The sequence below is a fragment of the Poecilia reticulata genome, chromosome 15 (assembly GCF_904066995.2).
Source record: "Poecilia reticulata chromosome 15, P_reticulata-male-v2, whole genome shotgun sequence".
Taxonomy (NCBI): domain Eukaryota; kingdom Metazoa; phylum Chordata; class Actinopteri; order Cyprinodontiformes; family Poeciliidae; genus Poecilia; species Poecilia reticulata.
In genome coordinates, this window is record NC_088844.1 from 9384395 (window position 1) to 9404771 (window position 20377).

The window sequence follows — 20377 nt, forward strand, 5'->3', positions numbered from 1 at the left end:
ATTGGTCTGTCTAAATTGTCCCTAGGTGTGAGAGTGTGTGTGCATGGTTGTTTGTCCTGTGTGTCTCTGTGTTGCCCTGCGACAGACTGGCGACCTGTCCAGGGTGTATCCCGCCTCTCGCCCGGAACGTTAGCTGGAGATGGGCACCAGCAACCCTCCCGACCCCACTGAGGGACAAGGGTGAAAGAAAATGGATGGATGGATGGACATGGAGAAACAGAGACAGAAAATATCACGGCAGTTTTGCAAAGTTATTTTGTTTTTGGTTTGCATATGTGAGAAAGACTGACTGCAGCAGGAGCACGAGCTTAAAAATGGTTGAGAAATCTGTTGAGAGCAAAAAATAAGAAAAAGCCGTTTGTGCAACACTGTGCCACCATTGCTTCAAAATCACCTCTTTTTATAGCCAAAAACTGATTTAGGCAAACAAAAAAAAATCCGTTTTGGCAAAAAATTACCTTTTTTAAAAAAATTTTATTAAGTAGTCTCATAATATCTAAATAAAAATCACATTCAGCTCTGGAACGTATTTGTCTCCACTACCAAAAGTCTATTTACACGCCCCATTTAAATAATTGTTGATCAAGCTGATAGGAGGACAATGGCACTCACAGTTCCTGTCGAAGGCGTCTGATTTTGGCCTTGGCATCGGCCAACTCCACCGAGAGGTGCTGTCGACTCTCAGTCCTCCTCATGCTGGGAGAGTCACCAGGGGACTGGGTGGCAATGGGAGCCAGGGGAGAGAGCTGCACACAGTCCCTCTCCTGGGTGAGCTCCACGATCGTCTAAATGCAGGAAGGATGGAAAGAAAAGGTGGACAGGTGAAGCTGTGCTACACTGCAGTTCAAGAAAGAAAGGAAACACAACAGACTTAAAGATGAGTTTTAATATTTGGGAAGTCACTGGCAGGCATAGTTAGAAAAGTTACACAGAGGCCCCACACCAAGCCTATTTTAATCTACTGCCCTCAACAGGAAATGGGATTTTAATTGAAAGCGGCTGGACGATTCTCTGATAATCTGGAGGCGATTAGAACCCTTCGCATGAACCCACACACAAAATCTGCTATCAGCAATAGGAATCTGCACCCCATGGCTTGGAAACTCATTTAATGCTGCGTGTAGTCACAACACACGCGCGCACACACGCACACACCAAATGACAGTTTCCTGTCATTTCCTTCCTGAGGCTGCTCTTTTGTGGCAACAACAAAAAAGGAAAAGTTTCCACATAACCGTGCTAGAAAAAGCTTCAGTCGCGTATCTTCTTAAAAAAACATGGAACAAGATAAATGGGCTTAATAAATCACACCATTACCTCCAGCTGTGTGTCCCTTTCATCCACCAGACGTTTGAGGTGGAAAGCCAGATTTCTCGACAGGCTGTCCAAATCCTCAGGGGGCATTTCTCCATTCTCCAACCACTGCAGGTCCACTACGTTCTCCTGGTTATGGGTCACCTGAAACCAGGACAAAATTGCAGTAAATGGTCACTACGCCACGCTAATATTACTACAGCTTGATGTTTGTCAAAGAGGGAAAACACCTCTTGAATGTGAGATGCTATTGCGGCTTTGGTGTCAAAATCCAGAGTCTGGATACGTTCGATGTATTCTTCTTTCTTCTCACACTGTAAATAGAGAAGTAAAATGTTAGGAGTTTGTCCAATTTCCAGCAGAAAGAGCAGAAACGGGGTTTATATTAAGGCGCTACATAAGTTGGAGAGTGGAGTGTTTGAAGAGCACAAAGTCACACCAAAATCTGAGGTAAAAAAAAAAAAAAGTATAATAATGATGTAAAACAAGTCACAAACAATGATAAGTTAGTTCTACAGGAAGAGGATCCAAAGTTCATTCAGGGACAATTTTAGCTACAGCTGAAGCGTTGAGACATCAAGAACAACTAAAAAGCCGGTGAAAGGTCAACAGTCTGGTAAGAAATTCACAGACACCACATCTCTGAGTCGGTTTGTAAGTGACAAGGAAGTTAAATGAGAGGTTAGACATGTTGACAGCCTTCAAGCAGACCAAGTGTGCTCTTACCTGAACAGCACATCCTAAAAGCAGCAGCAACATCTTCCTCATCTCCTCCAGGCCTTGTTCTAAAAAAAAATAATACAAAAAATATAAAAAGAAATGTTGGGACAAAGGTAAAATAAATAAATAAATAAATAAAAGTGTGGGGGGGCGTGGCAAATATTTCCACATACAAAACTACATGTAATAAATCAGACATTTCCACGAAAAGGTACAATGTTTTGTAAAAGTACTTTTTTATTTAGTCTAATTTTGAAGTACAAATAAAAAAAATATATATCTGCTTTTAGGAATAATCTGAAAAGTGTTGCATGCCAACCAGTGCAACCATTTACCTTCAGAAATCACCTAATAGTGACTGCAATCCTTTTTTCCCAGTCAGAGCTCAATGTGCATCCTCAGGTGACTTATCCAATATGGCCGCCACACATAATAGAATGCAGTGAAAGTCGCAATCTTATAAACTATTTACCAGCAAATCTGACAGTTTGTGAATTAATAAACTGGCACACATATTTCTGTAAAATATTTGAATGCATCAAATGAAGTGAAATCCATCCCCAGCTTGCATTGCCAACAACATTTAGCAGCAAATACAAACTTTATATACATATTTCCTCTACATGGAGAAAAAATACCAAATGTATGCTGCAAAACCAAGTGTTTTCCCACAAGAAACCTCAACAATTTCTTAGTTCCAGTTACGGATCAATTTTAAGGCTTGCATGCATCCGTTTTTTAAACAGATGCATGCTCACTCATGTGAAAAAATGCAACATACTTCAGTTAAAATCTAGATTTAGAAGATCCTAGTTGGACCTCTGCCTATAAAGACAGAATCAAGCTCCCATCTTTCCCACATCGAATTCCAATTAGCTAAATTCCAGGCTTGTTACAATTTCCCCCTCTATAAATCCTTCCCTCCAGATACAGAGCCACAAGGTTTTCCACAGAGTAGCTGGCTGGCCGGATAAACTCCCAGCTCTCATCCACATGTCGGGGCATATTGTCAGAAACCGCTGTAACCTACAAACAGCTGTCTGCCTACTCAACAGGCCTGAGCTCATCTGGGGATTTGGAGCTGCACAACAGCAAAGCAGGTGGTGTGTGTGTGTGTGTGTGTGTGTGTGTGTGTGTGTGTTTGGGTGTGTACCGATTTAGTGTACAGGGTTTCTGCAGGTTTCTCCAACTCAAATGCAGCATTTTAAGATGTTTAAGACCACTATGGATGGAATTTATGACATATCTTTTATTCAACAAAAATCTATGACCTAACTAGCAAGGAATTTGCTCTTAGTCAGGATAGACAAAAAAAGCTAGCTAGATAGCTAGCAAGCTAGCTAGCAAGGGTACCAGCAGCTAGCTACCAGCAGACTCAACCATAGTCACAGAATGCGATGAAGACGTCCGTGTGTGACTCAAACCTTTGCCTGTCAGAAAAATTCAATACATAGAATATACTAGATTAAATAAAATTTTAAACCTGTAATTAACATAATAAAGACCAACCTTTTTCTAAAATGAATTTAAGATATTTAAGGTCTTAATTTTAGATGCATGAATGTGGATACTTTAAGGATGTGGATACCCTGGTATAGAAAAACAGCTTGTGTGCTCTGTTATGTTGTCCATTTCAGACACTTCCTGGTACACAAACTATCTGAAGACCAAAGGGCCTTATGGGGACCAAAGTTGGGTTCTAATGAGGCGAACCCTGCATTTTCAGAGCTATGAATGGTTAGAGTAATTGTTGGGGTACGCATGAAAGCAGTTACTAAAATAAATGGAAGTGAATACAATGTCCTAATATGGGTAGGTAGAAACATAAACGTGTCTGCGTGAGAGTGATTTAGTGGTATACAATAAGTAATTAGTAATTTATGTGTCTGTGGCTGTAAAAACCACCGCATGCTTCTTCTGTTTGAATTGCTCTTCATGAGTGTGCATGTGTGTGTGTTATGTGATAAGCCAAGTCATGATGTGACGAATGGAGCACTGAGTGCCAATGCTGTTCCGGCTCTAATGACAATAAATCCAGCTTAGTGACAGCAAGTTCTCTGTGCAGGGTGGCCTGCTTGCTTCTGGGTTTATGAGGCCACTCATCAGCACTGGGTCAGACAAAAATAGGAAAGAGGAATATAAGGTCTATATCGTATTTGCAGTTCTTAAAATTAAGATTACTAGCCACTGGGGAGTAAAAAAAAAAAAGAAAAAAAAAGGTAATCCTGAACAGCAGAATAATATTGACACTCTCAGCTGTTTCTTCATGATCTATCCATCTTATTTACAGAATACACTAAGCAATTACCTCTGAATCAATAATTCAACCCAAAGCAGTGGCCTTATTGAGTGCATGCAACGTAGGTGCATGCACTCAAGAGGGATAGTATAAAATTTAATTTTTACATAAAAAAGGTCAATATATGTACTGATTACAAATACTACTGAAATAAAACTAAATGATCCAAAGAAATCTGTCTCTGAATAAAACAGCCACAACATGAGGAAGTAGTTTGTAATCCAATCTCACGGCATTTAGTCTCCATCTGCATTTCATTCTGTTTTAACTTCTGCCAATCAAGAATGCATTGCTAAGTTTCTCTGTAATTCTGAGGAAAACTTTCTAGCTTGGGTCAGACACAACAGCTTCATGAAGGGAGAACCTAAGTTAATATTTAGAAATTTTAAGGGTCAAATGAGGACATCAACATACTCTAGCTGGGGCTGTGGATGTGGATATGACATAGTAAGTGAAGGGATGGAAATTTCGCACTCAAGCCTTATTTTTACAGTCTTAGTCAAAACAACAAAAATAATTTCTAATGCAGACTAAAAAAATTAATGCAAAATTGTCATATAGACAAATACTACAAGAAGCTATGGGAACAGTCACATCCTCAACATGAGTTTTGTTTTTTTATTTAGTGCCTTGAGATGAAACGTTTGAGATTTTATGCTTTATGAATTACAAACTGAGATTAGAAATATTTTGCTGATTTTTAACAGACAAATTCCTTTTCTGTTTAGGGACATTTTATTTCACCTGCTCATGTTTTAATCAACGCATGCTAATGTAAACAAAATGCATTTCGTCTAGAGGGGCACAACTTTCTCCTAAACTGTCTTATAAGACAGTGTTTTTCAACCTTTGAGTCAAGGTACATTGTTTTAATTGAAAAAAAATCACGAGGCACACCACCAACCAAAAATGTAAAAGATTCTCTGTAGCCGCCTATATTACATATACAGTGGGGAAAATAAGTATTTAGTCAGTCACCAATTGTGCAAGTTCTCCCACTTAAAAAGAAGAGAGAGGCCTGTAATTGACATCATAGGTTGACCTCAACTATGAGAGACAAAATGTGAAAAAAAATTTGAGAAAATCATTTTGTCTGAATTTTAAAGAATTTATTTGCAAATAATGGTGGAAAATAAGTATTTGGTCACCTACAAACAAGCAAGATTTCTGGCTGTCACAGACCTGTAACTTCTTTTTTAAGAGGCTCCTCTTTCCCCCACTCATTACCTGTATTAATGGCACCAGTTTGAAGTCGTTAACTGTATAAAAGACACCTGCCCACAACCTCAAACAGTCACACTCCAAACTCCACTATGGTGAAGACGAAAGAGCTGTCGGAGGACACCAGAAACCGAATTGTAGACCTGCACCAGGCTGGGAAGACTGAATCTGCAATAGGCAAGCAGCTTGGTGTGAAGAAATCTACTGTGGGAGCAATAATCAGAAAATGGAAGACCTACAAGACCACTACTAATCTCCCTCGATCTGGGGCTCCACGCAAGATCTCAGCCCATGGGGTCAGAATGATCACAAGAACGGTGAGGAAAAATCCCAGAACCACAAGGGGGAATCTAGCGAATGACCTGCAGAAAGCTGGGACCAATGTTACAAAGGCTACCATCAGTAACACACTACGACGCCAGGGACTCAGATCTTGCAGTGCCAGACGTGTCCCCCTGCTTAAGCCAGTCCATATCCAGGCACGTCTGAAGTTTGCTAGAGAGCATTTGGATGTTCCAGAAGAGTATTGGGAGAATGTCATATGGTCAGATGAAACCAAAGTAGAACTATTTGGTAAAAACACAACTTGTTGTGTTTGGAGGAAAGTGAATGCGGAGTTGCATCCAAAGAACACCATACCTACTGTGAAGCATGGGGGTGGAAACATCATGCTTTGGGGCTGTTTCTCTTCAAAGGGACCAGGACGACTGATCCGTGTACATGAAAGAATGAATGGGGCCATGTATTGTGAGATTTTGGGTGCAAACCTCCTTCCGTCAGCAAGGGCATTGAAGATGAAACGTGGCTGGGTCTTTCAGCAGGACGATGATCCCAAGCACACTGCCAGGGCAACAAAGGAGTGGCTTCGTAAGAAACATTTCAAAGTCCTGGAGTGGCCTAGCCAGTCTCCCGATCTCAACCCCATCGAAAACCTTTGGAGGGAGTTGAAAGTCCGTGTTGCCCGCCGACAGCCCCAAAACATCACTGCTCTAGGAATGGGCCAACATACCAGCAACAGTGTGTGAGAACCTTGTGAAGACTTACAGAAAACGTTTGACCTCTGTCATTGCCAACAAAGGATATACAACAAAGTATTGAGATGAACTTTTGTTATTGACCAAATACTTATTTTCCACCATTATTTGCAAATAAATTCTTTAAAATTCAGACAAAATGATTTTCTCAAATTTTTTTTCACATTTTGTCTCTCATAGTTGAGGTCTACCTATGATGTCAATTACAGGCCTCTCTCATCTTTTTAAGTGGGAGAACTTGCACAATTGGTGACTGACTAAATACTTATTTTCCCCACTGTATAGTCATTCTTATCAAAGTGTCTTGAATAGGAATCAAATAAACAAAAAAATCATATTTTACATTTCTTATTTCAAATTGCACTTAATATGTCCACTTCAAAAATACACCTGAACACCGCCACAACACTGTCGTGTGTGATGCATTAATGTGGTAACATTCATGCATCACCAATTCTCTTGTTTTAATGTAAAATGCTCGGTGCCTACTGCCATCTAGTGATAATAAAATTACATGATTACGCTGCTAGTCACAACTTCAGCAAAGACACTCAAAGATGGCATTATTTGCAGATAATCAATTCGTTTTCAAAAAATCTTTTAAGACCAATTACCGTATTTTCCAGACTATGAGCGCACCATACTATAAACCGTACCTTCAAATTTTTTTTAACTCCCCCCCTGGAAACTTGCATATATCAGCCGCACAGGACAACAGGCCGCTGGTATCTCTGCCGCTCTCTGTTTCCCATAAGGACCCAGCAGAGGGCTGCGTCCTAATAACTTCTGGATATGTTAAGGACGCAGTTCTCCGTCTCCAAATCCGGTTTTGTTCACGCCGAGTTTACGTGCAGCGGCTTGATTTCCCTCCCGTCCTGCCAGATCGATACTCCTCAACTTAGAAGCTGCATCATACGAGTTTGAAAACATTTCTCTGTCGTGCCTGCTGCTCGTTCGAAATGAAAATTAGCGCGTTCTTTGATTTTCAATTTTGACTTCCAATGATTCACTTCCTGCTAAAGAGCTGAAGAGTTGAAGAAAAATCCACAGAGAAGTTCAAAGTGTAGGAAAAAAGTAGTGGCTTATAGTCCGGAAAATACGGTAGGTGAAATTGGATCATTTCCACGGCACACCTGACGATCACTCACGGTACACTAGTGTGCCGCGGCACAGTGGTTGGAAAACACTGTTATAAGACAATAAATCTGACAGATCGGTTGACAATTATTATATTTTGTTGTTTACTGTAATAAAACTTAATCAAGAGACGAAAATTCACCAGATATCACAAACGAGTAATTTCTCGTCTTCGTCTCTTTTCACTTATCGATTGTAAAAGGATGGAGCGTTTGTGCCTCCAGGCACGCTCCCAGCAAGTTTATCTGCACAACATGGATGGATATCAGCCAGAGCTGACATTGGAAGAACAGGGTTGCTGCTTGACAACAGGAAACATGACAGATACCGATTGGTTCATGCATATTCACACTATTCTTTGTGAGGCAGGTTTGTGTTAAAGTTTTGGCATATTCCAAACAATTACCAGAATTACCAGAAAATAAAAAAAACAGATTTGGTCATTTGATAATTAAATCCATGTATACATGGAATGTTTTTTCCATCCGGTTCAAAATACAATTAAGAAAACGTGATTTTGGCGTATTCATCTTTGCCCGAATGCTTCAAAGTTGTCTTCATTTTACTTTTTCCTGATAATTTACATTTGTTTTGTGTTGTAAAAAAACATAGCTGAAGAAAGAACTTTAAGTACTGTATTTTCCACAATATAAGGCGCACCTTCAATGAATGGCCTATTTTAAAACTTTTTTCATATACAAATCATATATCATATTCTATGTGCCTTATAATGCGGTGCACATAGAATAGACGCTACAGTTAGGGTTGCCACCCGTTCCGTATTGAACCTATACGGGACGCGATTTGTTCCGTACTCTACAAATGTGGATGTGTAAAAATAAAGAAGTGGTCCCTCAGTACTTTATATAGTAGGCTGTCATTGTTTCACCAACGGTGTTGGTGTTGCAATATTGTGCCCAACTGCTTTCTGGGTAACACAGACCAACCGACACGGTGCCGCCGCAGTCTCTCTCTTCCCCCGCCCTAATAGCAAAGTATTAGGGACGACCGCTCCAAGATGGCCGCCATATTTCCTGCGCCAGAGCAGCCAATGCGGGGGTCTACTCTTATATTATGTCTATGGCTTACCGTAGTTGCTAGACCTGTTGTGGCTCAATATTGGTCCATATATAAGGCGCACTGTCGGCTTTTGAGGAAATTGAAAGTTTTTAGGTGTGCCTTATAGTTCGGAAAATACGGTAATGTTCATTTAAAAGCATCTAAATAATTGTTAATGTGTTAAAAGTTGGCACTTTTCCATTTAACCAAATCAAAGGACTCTGGGATTAGCTCAAAATCTGGAGCAGTTACGCAGCTCAAACTTGAACTCAACAGATATTGATAAACACAAAGTGAATAGCTTGTAAAACTAGTCCGTTTCTGAATATTTTAAGTAAATGTGTAAAGCCAATTACACCAGTACCTTATTTATGACATGAAATAAAATATGTTCCATATGAATTTTTGCAGATTTGAGTCTAGAAGAGCAACAACAAGTAAAACGTCCCAAACCTATAGAGCTTAAAAACCCTCTATTAAAAACCATAAAAACCTATTATAGTCAGTGAAGGGATTTAGACCAGCAAATCTACTGGAGCTACTCAGAAGAGATAAGGAACCCCGCTGGATAAATAATTTATGGGGTTTGAAAGGAGGAACAAGAGAGAGAAGCAGGCAAAAGGCAAGATAAAAACAAACGGAGACAGAAGGAGGAAAAGCATCACAAGCTTAAAAAAAAAAAAAGATAAATAGAGAGACAGAGCAGCAGCAGGGAGGCAGAGAGGCAAGGCTGAAAATAGAAGAAATCTCCCTCCAGAAGCACAAGCTGAAGGCTTAAAGGAGGCTCCATTGTCTCACTTCATACCTCATCTGGTCTGCATCCCTCTTCCGCTGCTGCTCATACATTCATTTCATCCATGTACTCTTTGCAGCACACATCCACCCACCCGTCCTTCCTTCCCATAGCATCGTTACACAAAAGCTCCTCCTTCAGTGTCGCCACCTGGACTAAGCCTTCTGCCCCGTTTTGATCCTCTTGGCAGGAAAACAGAGGTCAAAATCAGTTTGTGAGGATGTAGGGAGGGAGGATGAGAAGAAAAAAAAGTGTTTGTGGGCATGTGCAGTTTATTGCTACAGCACCGTTTCCTCAGCCGTGACAGATAGTCATTGGGAATAAGCAGACCTCTTTACTAGTGATGACACAGTTATTTCCAGGCTAATATTCATTTCATCCCAGAGAGAGAGAGAGAAAAAAAAACTGATCAATCTTAGTTTGGATTATTTTAGGGTATTTGTGTGATGGAAGATGAGGTACAATGATCAAAGTCAATGGTTGCCATAGACAGCATTGTTTATTGGAGAGACTTCTGTCGTGTCTATTCTGTGTTAAAGATACACACGAGAATAATTAAGATCTCAAAATATTCAGTTCTCACTTTAACAGTTTTCTTTCTTTTATAAAATAATTTATGCAAACCTAGAATTGTTGATTTCTAATGTGCTTTTTGAAAGAAAACAAGAGAAAGATGTCAGCTACAGCCCAGGCCTATACAACAAGAACAACAACCTTTTAAATGCGTATTAAAAGCATTCAAGATGTCAGGTTTTTTTAAAAGAAAACATTTTAAAAGAAATTTAACTAATTAAGTTTCAGTATTTACAGTAACAAAGGGTAATCTGGCATGTACGGGTTCTGTACTCACACTGACTAAACAGTACTTGCAAGCAAAGGAGTGTGTGTGTCTCACTGTGCGTGTTTATGCAAGGCAGCCGAGCCTAGCTCAGACTCAGAGCCTTGGGGGGATCGGGAGGGTGTAATACAGTGCATTTCCACTGTTCACTGTGGTAAGGACACCCTTCCCCCAATCGCCAACCAAACGCACACATGCATGTGCTCACACACACTCAGCACTGTCCCCCAGCCCCCTCAAACAGGAGCATAATAAAAGCCACATGGCCGATGACTTTCAGCTGGCAGCCAGCGAACCCTCGCTTCTCATTCGCTCCTGGTCTGACCGATTATCTGACAAGATAAAGGTAAAGGAGAGGCAAGTCTTTAAGGAATCTGATACTTCCTGTCTGCCCCCCCATCTACCGCACTAGAGGCTTCACGCAGAGCACTGGCCTGGTCTGGCTTTGACTACTCGGTGGCTGTAGAAAAGCTTTAAAATATAGCATCATCTTCTGAACTAGCATTTTTAGAAAAAGTGTACAAAGAGACAATTGGGATTCTCCTGAACGATACCAGTTTCTGAGGCTTTATAGTGGTTTGTTTATGGTGTGAACACAGTTCGACATCACAACTGGGCATACAATGCAAGCATGAGACAAATGCCCTTCCGTCACTAAGGATTGTGGGATGCGGCAGAGTAGATAACCTTCAGTAGCTAGCCAAAAATAACTGGTAGGCTCACATGGATGAACAATGAGGTACGTCGCCTCATTGATTTTTACAAAAAAATGACATTTTGTCAGCTCCTACTGCTGACTCAACACTGAAGCAATCAAATTGTTCAAAAAGCAGGTAGCAGAGATGGAGTTTGATTAGTCATGTAATTTTCAAAATGTCTTAAAACCCATTTGATACACTGCCTGGACATTTATTTGAAATGGTATCCAGAAATGTAACAGCTGTAAAAGAAGTCAAAAACATGACGCAGGTGAGTAGCATGAGTGCATTACCTGCAGCTTCCATTGTTGAATTATTTACTTTTGGAGTGAGTGAAAATTGAAGAGGCGAATAAAGAGTGTTGAAACCCCAAAATACCAATGACTGACATGGTGAAAGTGTGACGAAGGAAGCCAAGGGAGGAAAGAAGCCATTTTATTTGCTTAAAGAGTCATAGAGATCTTTCATCAGAGTCTGAGTTGAGCATGGAACAACTCACTGTTTTGAAGGGCTGATTATGAACTGATGAACACAAAGTCAATGAACCGTTCTGTTGATGATTGTGCTGGCTGGTAAACAATTTAATCAGCGTTCTCCTTTTATCTAACAAACCTTTTAACACTCTGTTTATGATCAATTTCAAACGCCACCTGCTTTTACTTTTGTTCTCCTCAAAGGTTTCATATTGAGATATCAGGTAGCAGAAAGGCTGAGTAGGTCAAACTGCTTTAACATGTTTTTATGACACTGAGCACTTGATACTGCGTCACTGCTGCCTAACGCCACTCAGACAGATCACATAGCGTGACTAAGTCAGAGGGTCAAAGGCGTACTACAAACTGATTGGATGAATTTAGCATTTCGGGTCAAAGAACTCCACAGATTTGGCTTGCTGTAGCATCCCTGCAGTAAGTACATAGTAACCGACAAAGGTAACCTGAAGCCAAGCAACTAAACTGTCCATTTTCAATCACCTCAAAAGCAGAATTAGCTCCCCCCCCCAACTTTCTTTTTAGTCCTACTATTTACCACATAAAGTCCAATTGTTACACTATATAACACAGTATACACAGTATAACTTATAACTTCTGAATTATCCACTCATTAAAAAACATATGGAGACAGAGATAAAAGTAACTGTAAAATTAAATCCTCTGGCAAAGAAGAAAACATCAAAGCACCAGATTATTGAAAGCAAGTCTGTGGCTTTATTTTAAATGAATAGACGAAAGCTATGCAAAAGTGTCATGTCTTCATTTTGCGCTGCTACTACACTCACTACCTGCACTGCTGAACCAGAGAACTGCCTTGGAGTACTCAAATAAAACCTGTACAGCATTATTCAGACAGTTTACCTGTGAAATCGTGTCATTGTGCTGTCAATAAAAACTTTACTCACCAGAGAGTGGGTTCCGGCCCAGAACCAGAACATTTGGCAAAGGCATCATCACCAACTGCTGGAGACTCTCCTGTGGCAAAAAGGTTAAAAACTAAATTTAGATCAAGCTTGTGAGACAAACATTATAAATGTAAAAGTTAAACTCTACAAAAGTTCTTATAAAAACATATTTAATGCCGTTTTTTTTTTTTTAGATTTTTGTTTTTGTTCATTATCTGCTGTTGCTACTAAAAAGTCATCCAAATGAAGACATAAACCAGATAACTAAATTGCTTCTTAGGAGGAATTCTGAATGATTTAGGGAACATGGATTATGATTGCGATGCTTCTAACACAATCTGAATATTTTGCACACCATCATCTATGTAGGGACGAAAAGTGTTTTTGTGAAAATTGGAAATGCGTCTGAAAAATATGCATTCCAAACGTTCCTCTAATATTCTGCTAGAAAGCCAAATTATATGATATTGTGAAACCTTTATGTCCATGTAATATATACATGTATATAGAAAAATCAGCATTCTGCATTGCCAATGGTCATACACAAAGTTTTCCAACATTAACTCAAAATAAAGATTTTTATTATAAAAGCAACTAAAACTAACTAAAAAAACTAACAAAAAACGAGCGCTGTATTCAAACCTGCCTTCTTTAAAGTTAAAATAAGTCAACCACCTTGAACATTTCATTGTTTACTTTTTACCTACAAGCAAATGTGATAGTCAAAATCCCATCAGCAGTTCTTAATGTTGAGTATTTATCTCGACATGTTACATCAACCAAATACAGTGATGATGAAAAGATGTAGCTGTGATTAAAACAATGATCCTGGCAATAATAACTCAAACCACCATCAGGTGTGAAAACTCAGACAGATCGACTCCACAAGCTTCTGTCAGGATAATCACCACAAAACAGGCAGTCACAGTTTATGTCTCACAGAGAGACATTTGGTGTGTCTGACAGCCAACTGACCATGAAGTCATGACAGCAGCTGGACACACACACACACACACACACACGCACACACACACAAATAACCAAATAAAGATTTGAATCAAAAGTGAAAAAGTTTGAGGCAAAAATTACTCATTCCCAACTGTGTAACATTGTATCCAACACCAAAATAAAAAATACTTATCTGTCATGAGAAGTAACACACAATCTCCAAACAGCTGTCACAACAACACACACACACACCTGCCCCCTTCTCTGGCAGTGTGTATTTGCAAAGTATGATATGAACACAGCTGTGCTTTCTGTCACTAACCAAATACATAAGATTTCAGCTGGTCACAACATGCCACAGTAAATGTACATCTGTCACCAAGTCAGAAATCCTTTCTGAACACACCTGCTAGATAATCCTGAAACAAAGAGCAGCATTGGTCGCCTAGCATCTTAACATACTGTGATACAACACTTATCTTAAACCCTTTACTTTCTCTTTAAGACAACCTGCTAATTAACATGCTGCACACTATGCAGAATGTACGCTTATCATTTTAACGTGTTAATATTCAGTCAATAAGCCAAAACTATGAACCTTACTTTCCAATAGCAATTCAGTTCAGCTAAGTTTGAAATAATTTATGCTTTTCTGTTATGAATAACACCTGAGACTAGGCCTGTCACAATAACAAATTTTGCTGGACGATTAATTGTCTAAAAAATTATTGCGATAAACAATAATATTGTTTCAAGACCTTTTGACACTGATTTAATGGAAATGACTAATAATGCAGGCTGCACAGTGGTGCAGTTGGTAGAGCTGTTGCCTTGCAGCAAGAAGGTTCTGGGTTCAATATCTGGCCCGGGTCTTTCTGCATGGAGTTTGCATGTTCTCCCTGTGCATGCGTGGGTTTTCTCCAGGTACTCCGGTTTCTTCCCACAGTCCAAAAACATGACTGTCAGGTTTGGACTCTCCAAATTGCCCCTAGGTGTGAGTGTGCATGGTTGTGTGTCCTGTGTGTCTCTGTGTTGCCCTGCGACAGACTGGCGACCTGTCCAGGGTTGTACCCGGCCTCTCGCCCGGTACGCTAGCTGGAGATAGGCACCAGCAACCCTCCCAACCCCACTGAGGGACAAGGGTGTAAGAAAATGGATGGACTAATAATGCATGCGATTTCCTGCCATGGATAGATGCACTTTATTTTCAAAAGAACACAACACTGGAACTGATAAACTAAATCAGTTCCAGTGTTAATGGATTCTCAGTCTCCATTAACAAAAAACGTACTTGAATAAAAACTAAACATAAAGCCAAAGTGGAAATAAATACTGCATTCAACCAAAAGAGTGCAGATTATGAAGTCTGTATACCATGTTGCCCTTCAGTAATCAGTAGATTCAAATAGAGAAGATGGGCACATTCGACTATCTAATACAATGGTTCATACTACATGACTTTTTGCCCCTATTTTCCCCTTATGACAATCTTAGATCGGTCAACGATCTAAGATTGTCGCTGGTGATTTCGTAATCGATCAACCTATAGTGTGAGGTGTGTTACGCTAGGTCGTCGTGGCCGCTCTGATCTAAATCAGGGGTTTTCCCCGACTGGGAGCTTTAACACTGAATGTGACAGGTAGCCAATCAGAAAGCGCGGATTCACCTCCTTGCTTTCTGAGGGGCAATTACGGAGGGGAATCCCAAACAGCTGACATGGCTGCAACCCGAAGTCCAGCGGACATCGGAGATATGTGGAAACAACATTAATATTTATTTAACATTTTGTGCAAAGAATATAGAAATGACAAGGGGAGGAGTTGGAGCCAAATTGCTACTGCAGTTGATAAACCCAGTAACTTCTCAGCTGCTCTTCGTTAAAGTGACATAAATAGGTTATAATGATTTTCATTCAGTCAGGACTTTACCCGACTCTAGCAACATGCATCACAGGTAGATTCTAGGAAAGCATTGATTAATGCCTGGTTTTAAAATGAATTAACTGGACTTGTAGCCATTATTTTGTGCCCACGTGGCTGAACATCACACGGCACGACGAACCCGATCGAACCGTTATACCTAGGATTTCTGTCGGCTAATGTGTGGTCTCTGGTTTTGAAAATGGGCCGACAACTCGTGTAGTGTGCGCTGGACATTACACAAAGGAAATGAGGAAGGGAGGGGTTACTGGAGAGCACCGGACTTGAGCCTTTTTTCATTCAGTGCCATCAACAGAAAGAAAAAAGGCAGGAAGAGACGATAAAGCCGATAATTAAAATGAGGTCGATAGGTTTAATTTATTGTGCGATTAATTGATTTATCGTTTATCGCGACAGGCCTACCTGAGACACGTTTGTATTTTACATATTTGAGGTAATTTCGTAATATCCTACGTGGCACGGTCAAGACCCCTCATACTGCCAATGCCTACATCCAATTCTACCGCTCTTATTTCGCTTCTCAATCAGCTGCACTTGTCTGAGTGATCTGCAGGCTGAATCGATTGGTGTGTTGAAAAAGAGCTCAGATACTTTTACTTTCATCTTCAAACATTTTCTAAATATGATTTCATAAGCCTCGGTAGAGGTGGAACACCGATTTGATGTCTACTTAGTCTCTGAAAAATATTCAGCACCGACACCTCAAAGTTCTGCCATTAAAGATTTTCACTTCACACCTGAAGTGTGTAAAATGTGTAAAGAATTATCATTCAGCCTTACGGAGAAGTTAATTTTAACACTACTGGACTTTAAGGATCTAGGAATGGATAGAAAACAATAAGATCAAGTGAAAGTCAACTCCTCTTTGGCATTACATCTTAAAAGTGATACAAAGGGTACAGCCTGGACTTGGATAATGGTGATAATGTGCTGTGAGGATTAGTCGCAATAAAAAAGCCAAAGCTGAGACACGCCAATATAGATCTTGACTTGTCTAGCAATAGCTTATATTTCATACATAAAACATGACCGAAATGGGAATAACAACCACCACACTGAGCATGTGAGGATATACTAAGGCTTTTAAATAAAAAGCGTACTGCTCTGCTGAGGCCGTCACTGCAGAGATGTCTTTGGCTCGGTCAATATTTCAGTCTCTCCAATGTTCTATCTAGTTAATCCTGTCAATGCCACACTGGGGGGGTGTGGAACAGCCAGTGCTTTGTGTTGGAGAGAAGCATGTGAAAATGTAGATAAAAATGAAATATGGAAAAATTGTGAGGTGCTAAACCCATCACGTGTCACTCCAGTACTGCAGGACAGCCGTTACTATCTCTGTCCACATACATCCATCCGTCCGTCGAACACCATCCCCCCCTCTACTCCGACACAACGTTGCTGTATTATTGATTCCTGCATCATTCAAGGCTTTTCAACACTGGATCCTCTTCCAACCCACAGAGATGTTTACACAGACTGATTAAATGAAGTCCTGGTTAAAGGGCTGATTCACAACTCCGTGTGTGCATGGAAACAAGCTAGCTTTGGGAAATTTATCGTCTCAGGAAATTCTGCTCATCTACAGAAAGTCAGGGTAAAAATAGCTGTGGATGATATGAATGCAGCATTTTGATCAGTCCATCTCTTCAGGTACGTTTTGTATTATAACGAAAATCTCATCGATTATCCTCCATCCCATTCTGATGAGGCATTCTTTTTCTTCTACAACAAAAACAACCGAGGCAAACTACACCTGAATTATTAAGAGATTCTCATTTTGAACATCTAGTCATATACACAGATTCAAACAGCATAAAGCAAGGGCCATGCTGTGTTTAATGTTAAATTCAGTAGACATGGCGGTGTGTATACAATTCTTATTTATTATTTTAAATGCAGACGGGTGGAAAGATTACAAAGTGGCTGTGTTTCTACTGGCCCAGTTTGCCCTCCATAACAAACTCCACCTTTCCATCCCTCCACCCAGGCACAACTTCCGCTAGCGGCAACGCTTTAACAGGGGACTAATTGTACAACTACTCCATGAGAGAGTGTATGTGTGTGCCTGAACCCTGAAAGCTTGAATCACACCCATTCTGCAGACATTGAGAGTTACCATAGAAACGAGGAGATGGGTTTATTCTCCCCATGCTAGAGAGCCTCTTGCACATGATACAGTAAATGTACACACAAACACATGTGCGCACACACCGGCAAGCTCTCATGACCACTGCAGACTGTAAAAAGACTGCAGCAATTAGGAGATCAAAAAGGTTATTTCCCCACCAGCAAAGGGAAGAAACATCCTTCTGCTTTTTCTAGTGTAAACATGCATATTCAAACGCAGATAAGTCATCGCACTTGCACAAGTCCTCACTGCATCCCCGTGAAGTGAATCAATGCAAAGAAAGCTTTTTCAACAGGACTATAAAAAAGGTTTAGGAAGCAAGCCATTATCACTTCAGGCCTTTACAGGAAATCCAACTAGCACTTCCAAGAAGAGATGGGTAAGCTGGTAAAACTATCCGAACACACCAGCTGCCAAAAACCAACTAAATGAATTTAAATATTTGCACTATTATAACATCAAGTGAGAAAGAAAAAATAAAACTCAAATCAACAAACTTTCTACTTTAATGGCAAATTAAAATTTCTCATAAGATCATTCAATATGATAAAGGTTTCTCACTTGAGAGAAACCAACAGGCAGATGGGCACCTGATATTTTACACGAGGAGGTGGAGGAAGCTGGTCATTAGTATCTAGTTTCTTTTGTATTTCTATGGTATCTATTAGCTAGAAGATGTGTTTTACAACACAGCCCTGAGGCACAATGAGTGGAGTGGTTGTGGCAGGTGGGCAGGGGAAGTCTGACCTCTTCAAATTCAACCCATCACCCAAGGGCTCCGCTTCACACTGGCTGGAAAAGTTCACACAATCACAATCTATCCAAGTCAAGGTTGCTAGTATTCTCTAGCATGACACATTTTAATAAACCTTCGAAGCCAAAAAAATAAATTAATATTTGCCTTTAATACTCAGTCTCAAGTCACATGGTTCTGCATTTGGCTAGCACCCTGATTGGCATGAATGGAACAAAACGCAAACAGTGACTGTAACTTTAAACTATGCCAAACAGATGGTTACATTTCACACAGATGTTCTCAAATTGACAACCAAAGAGACAGACAGAGATAATTGGTCAATTTTAACCATGCTCAAAAAAAGCTGGCAGCTAATCTTTAGTCTTGCTTTGTTGCCCACGCTGCACTATGATTTCATTTCTTTATGTTTTAGTTACACAGTCGCTCCCGAGAAGGCAGTGGTAGTCGTTAGACGTAAACAGTCGACCAAATGCAAACATATTCTTTTGGCTGAATATAAATCATCAATGAAATCAACATGGAGATTTAGTTTATATTCCAGGCATTCATTATTTGTTCAGCAAAACAAGAACCCAGCTTGATGTTTCCCCTTATTACTGTGAAATGGTTTCATTTTAGTATATGGGAACCAGTGCCGTATCATTACTGCCACTAATTCCGCTTCAAAGCAAACACAAACTAACTGCATGCAGACATATTCAGCTCCAAGTGAAGGCTGGGATTGCGTGATGATATATGTGGGTCGTTATTTGTGCCAAAGTTAAACTAAACATGCAGTCGAACAAATATTATTATTATTATTATTCTACAGATGTGTCCAGGAATCACTGAATTTATTTCTCTAAAGCATCTCTTTAAAAAAAAAAAAAAACACTTGATTTAGAAATGCATGTTATTAGGAATGTCAATCAGGATTCATTTTGTATGGGAAGTTGAATTTAATAAAAGGATTCAGAAATACCTTGGTCAGGGTCTCGATTCAATCAATGAAGTGTTCTGACAAGAAATAGAACATAAGAGACAAGCTAGTCCTCCTTAGTCGAGCTTGTAGATAATTTAGAAGTTCTGCCAAGTCCCATCTACTACTAAAGTAACAGAAGTTAGAGGAGACCACTTGTCATCCTCTTCTCACTAAATCAGACTGAAAATCATTTAGTATCATTAAATATTCAGCTTAAGTCATATCAAATACATTTTCCAAGAAGGTATGCTGCTTCACATCACCAAGTTGTAGAGATTAAGTTCATGCAGACTTATTCTGCTAATTGTTTTAATATTAAGTAAGTAAATAAAGTCACATCAGCAGGTCTGGCTACTGAAATCCATTGCTACACTCTAAGCCTTAAAAGTTAATTAAATGGATGTGGTTTTATATCAAACTGTGATATTTGCTGCTTTGCTGAAATTCAGGACCAAAGCAAATAGATGGTCACTGAAGCAATGATCATCTGCTTATTATTTCTACAAATAAATAGACTTTCAGGATGGATTCATATAGCTACTGTATAGCTATATAGAAAACCCCTAGCCAGTTAGCTGACAACAAAAAAAACTCAGACTAACATGTGACTTTGCATGACGACATGCAGTTAGCCTGCAGCTGTCAGCTTGTGCCCTAATAAACTTGTTTAACCACCGATGCTGGAAAGTCAAAAAAGGAACTGACAGGCTTTTGCAGTTCGTGTGAAATACGGCAATAAAATGCGTGTTGAATAAAAGGTTAGACTAGGGTAACGTCAGCAATTTAATAGGGATCTATAAGCATTTGAAACAAATGAAGGGTCTAAAACTGAAGTTTAACCAAGATTTATCAGCTAAATTGCAATCTCGCCAACATAGTAAACCAGTACGAAGCATCAAGCAGTTTTCATAAGCCACCATGCGATATTCAGACTGATCCTTGCAGAGATTCAAGGAGAGACGTAGTTTGCATGAATAGGGTTCTCTGTTACAATAGTCAAAACACAGCTCCCAGCAGTTATGCCACACCTCAGACTGAAGAGATGGGAAAGAGGACAGACATGCTTTTGATTCAACCATAACATCTACAGCTTTAAAGATGGGACCACAGACAAACGTTACCGTCTAAGAG

General features: G+C 39.8%; 1 protein-coding gene across 10 annotated transcripts in view; it reads right to left on the reverse strand.

The window, feature by feature from the left end:
- Positions 1-20377, reverse strand: part of ccdc88ab (coiled-coil and HOOK domain protein 88ab) — a 69921-nt gene that overhangs the window by 31594 nt on the left and 17950 nt on the right. For all 10 annotated transcript variants that reach the window (XM_017309029.2, XM_081616157.1, XM_008428753.3 and 7 more), the window contains exons 4-8: positions 12513-12582; positions 2041-2099; positions 1545-1628; positions 1318-1458; positions 613-785 (exon numbers count right to left, since the gene is read on the reverse strand). In XM_017309029.2, the coding sequence (XP_017164518.1) occupies positions 613-785; positions 1318-1458; positions 1545-1628; positions 2041-2099; positions 12513-12582 (527 nt within the window). The remainder of the gene's footprint in view (positions 1-612; positions 786-1317; positions 1459-1544; positions 1629-2040; positions 2100-12512; positions 12583-20377) is intronic.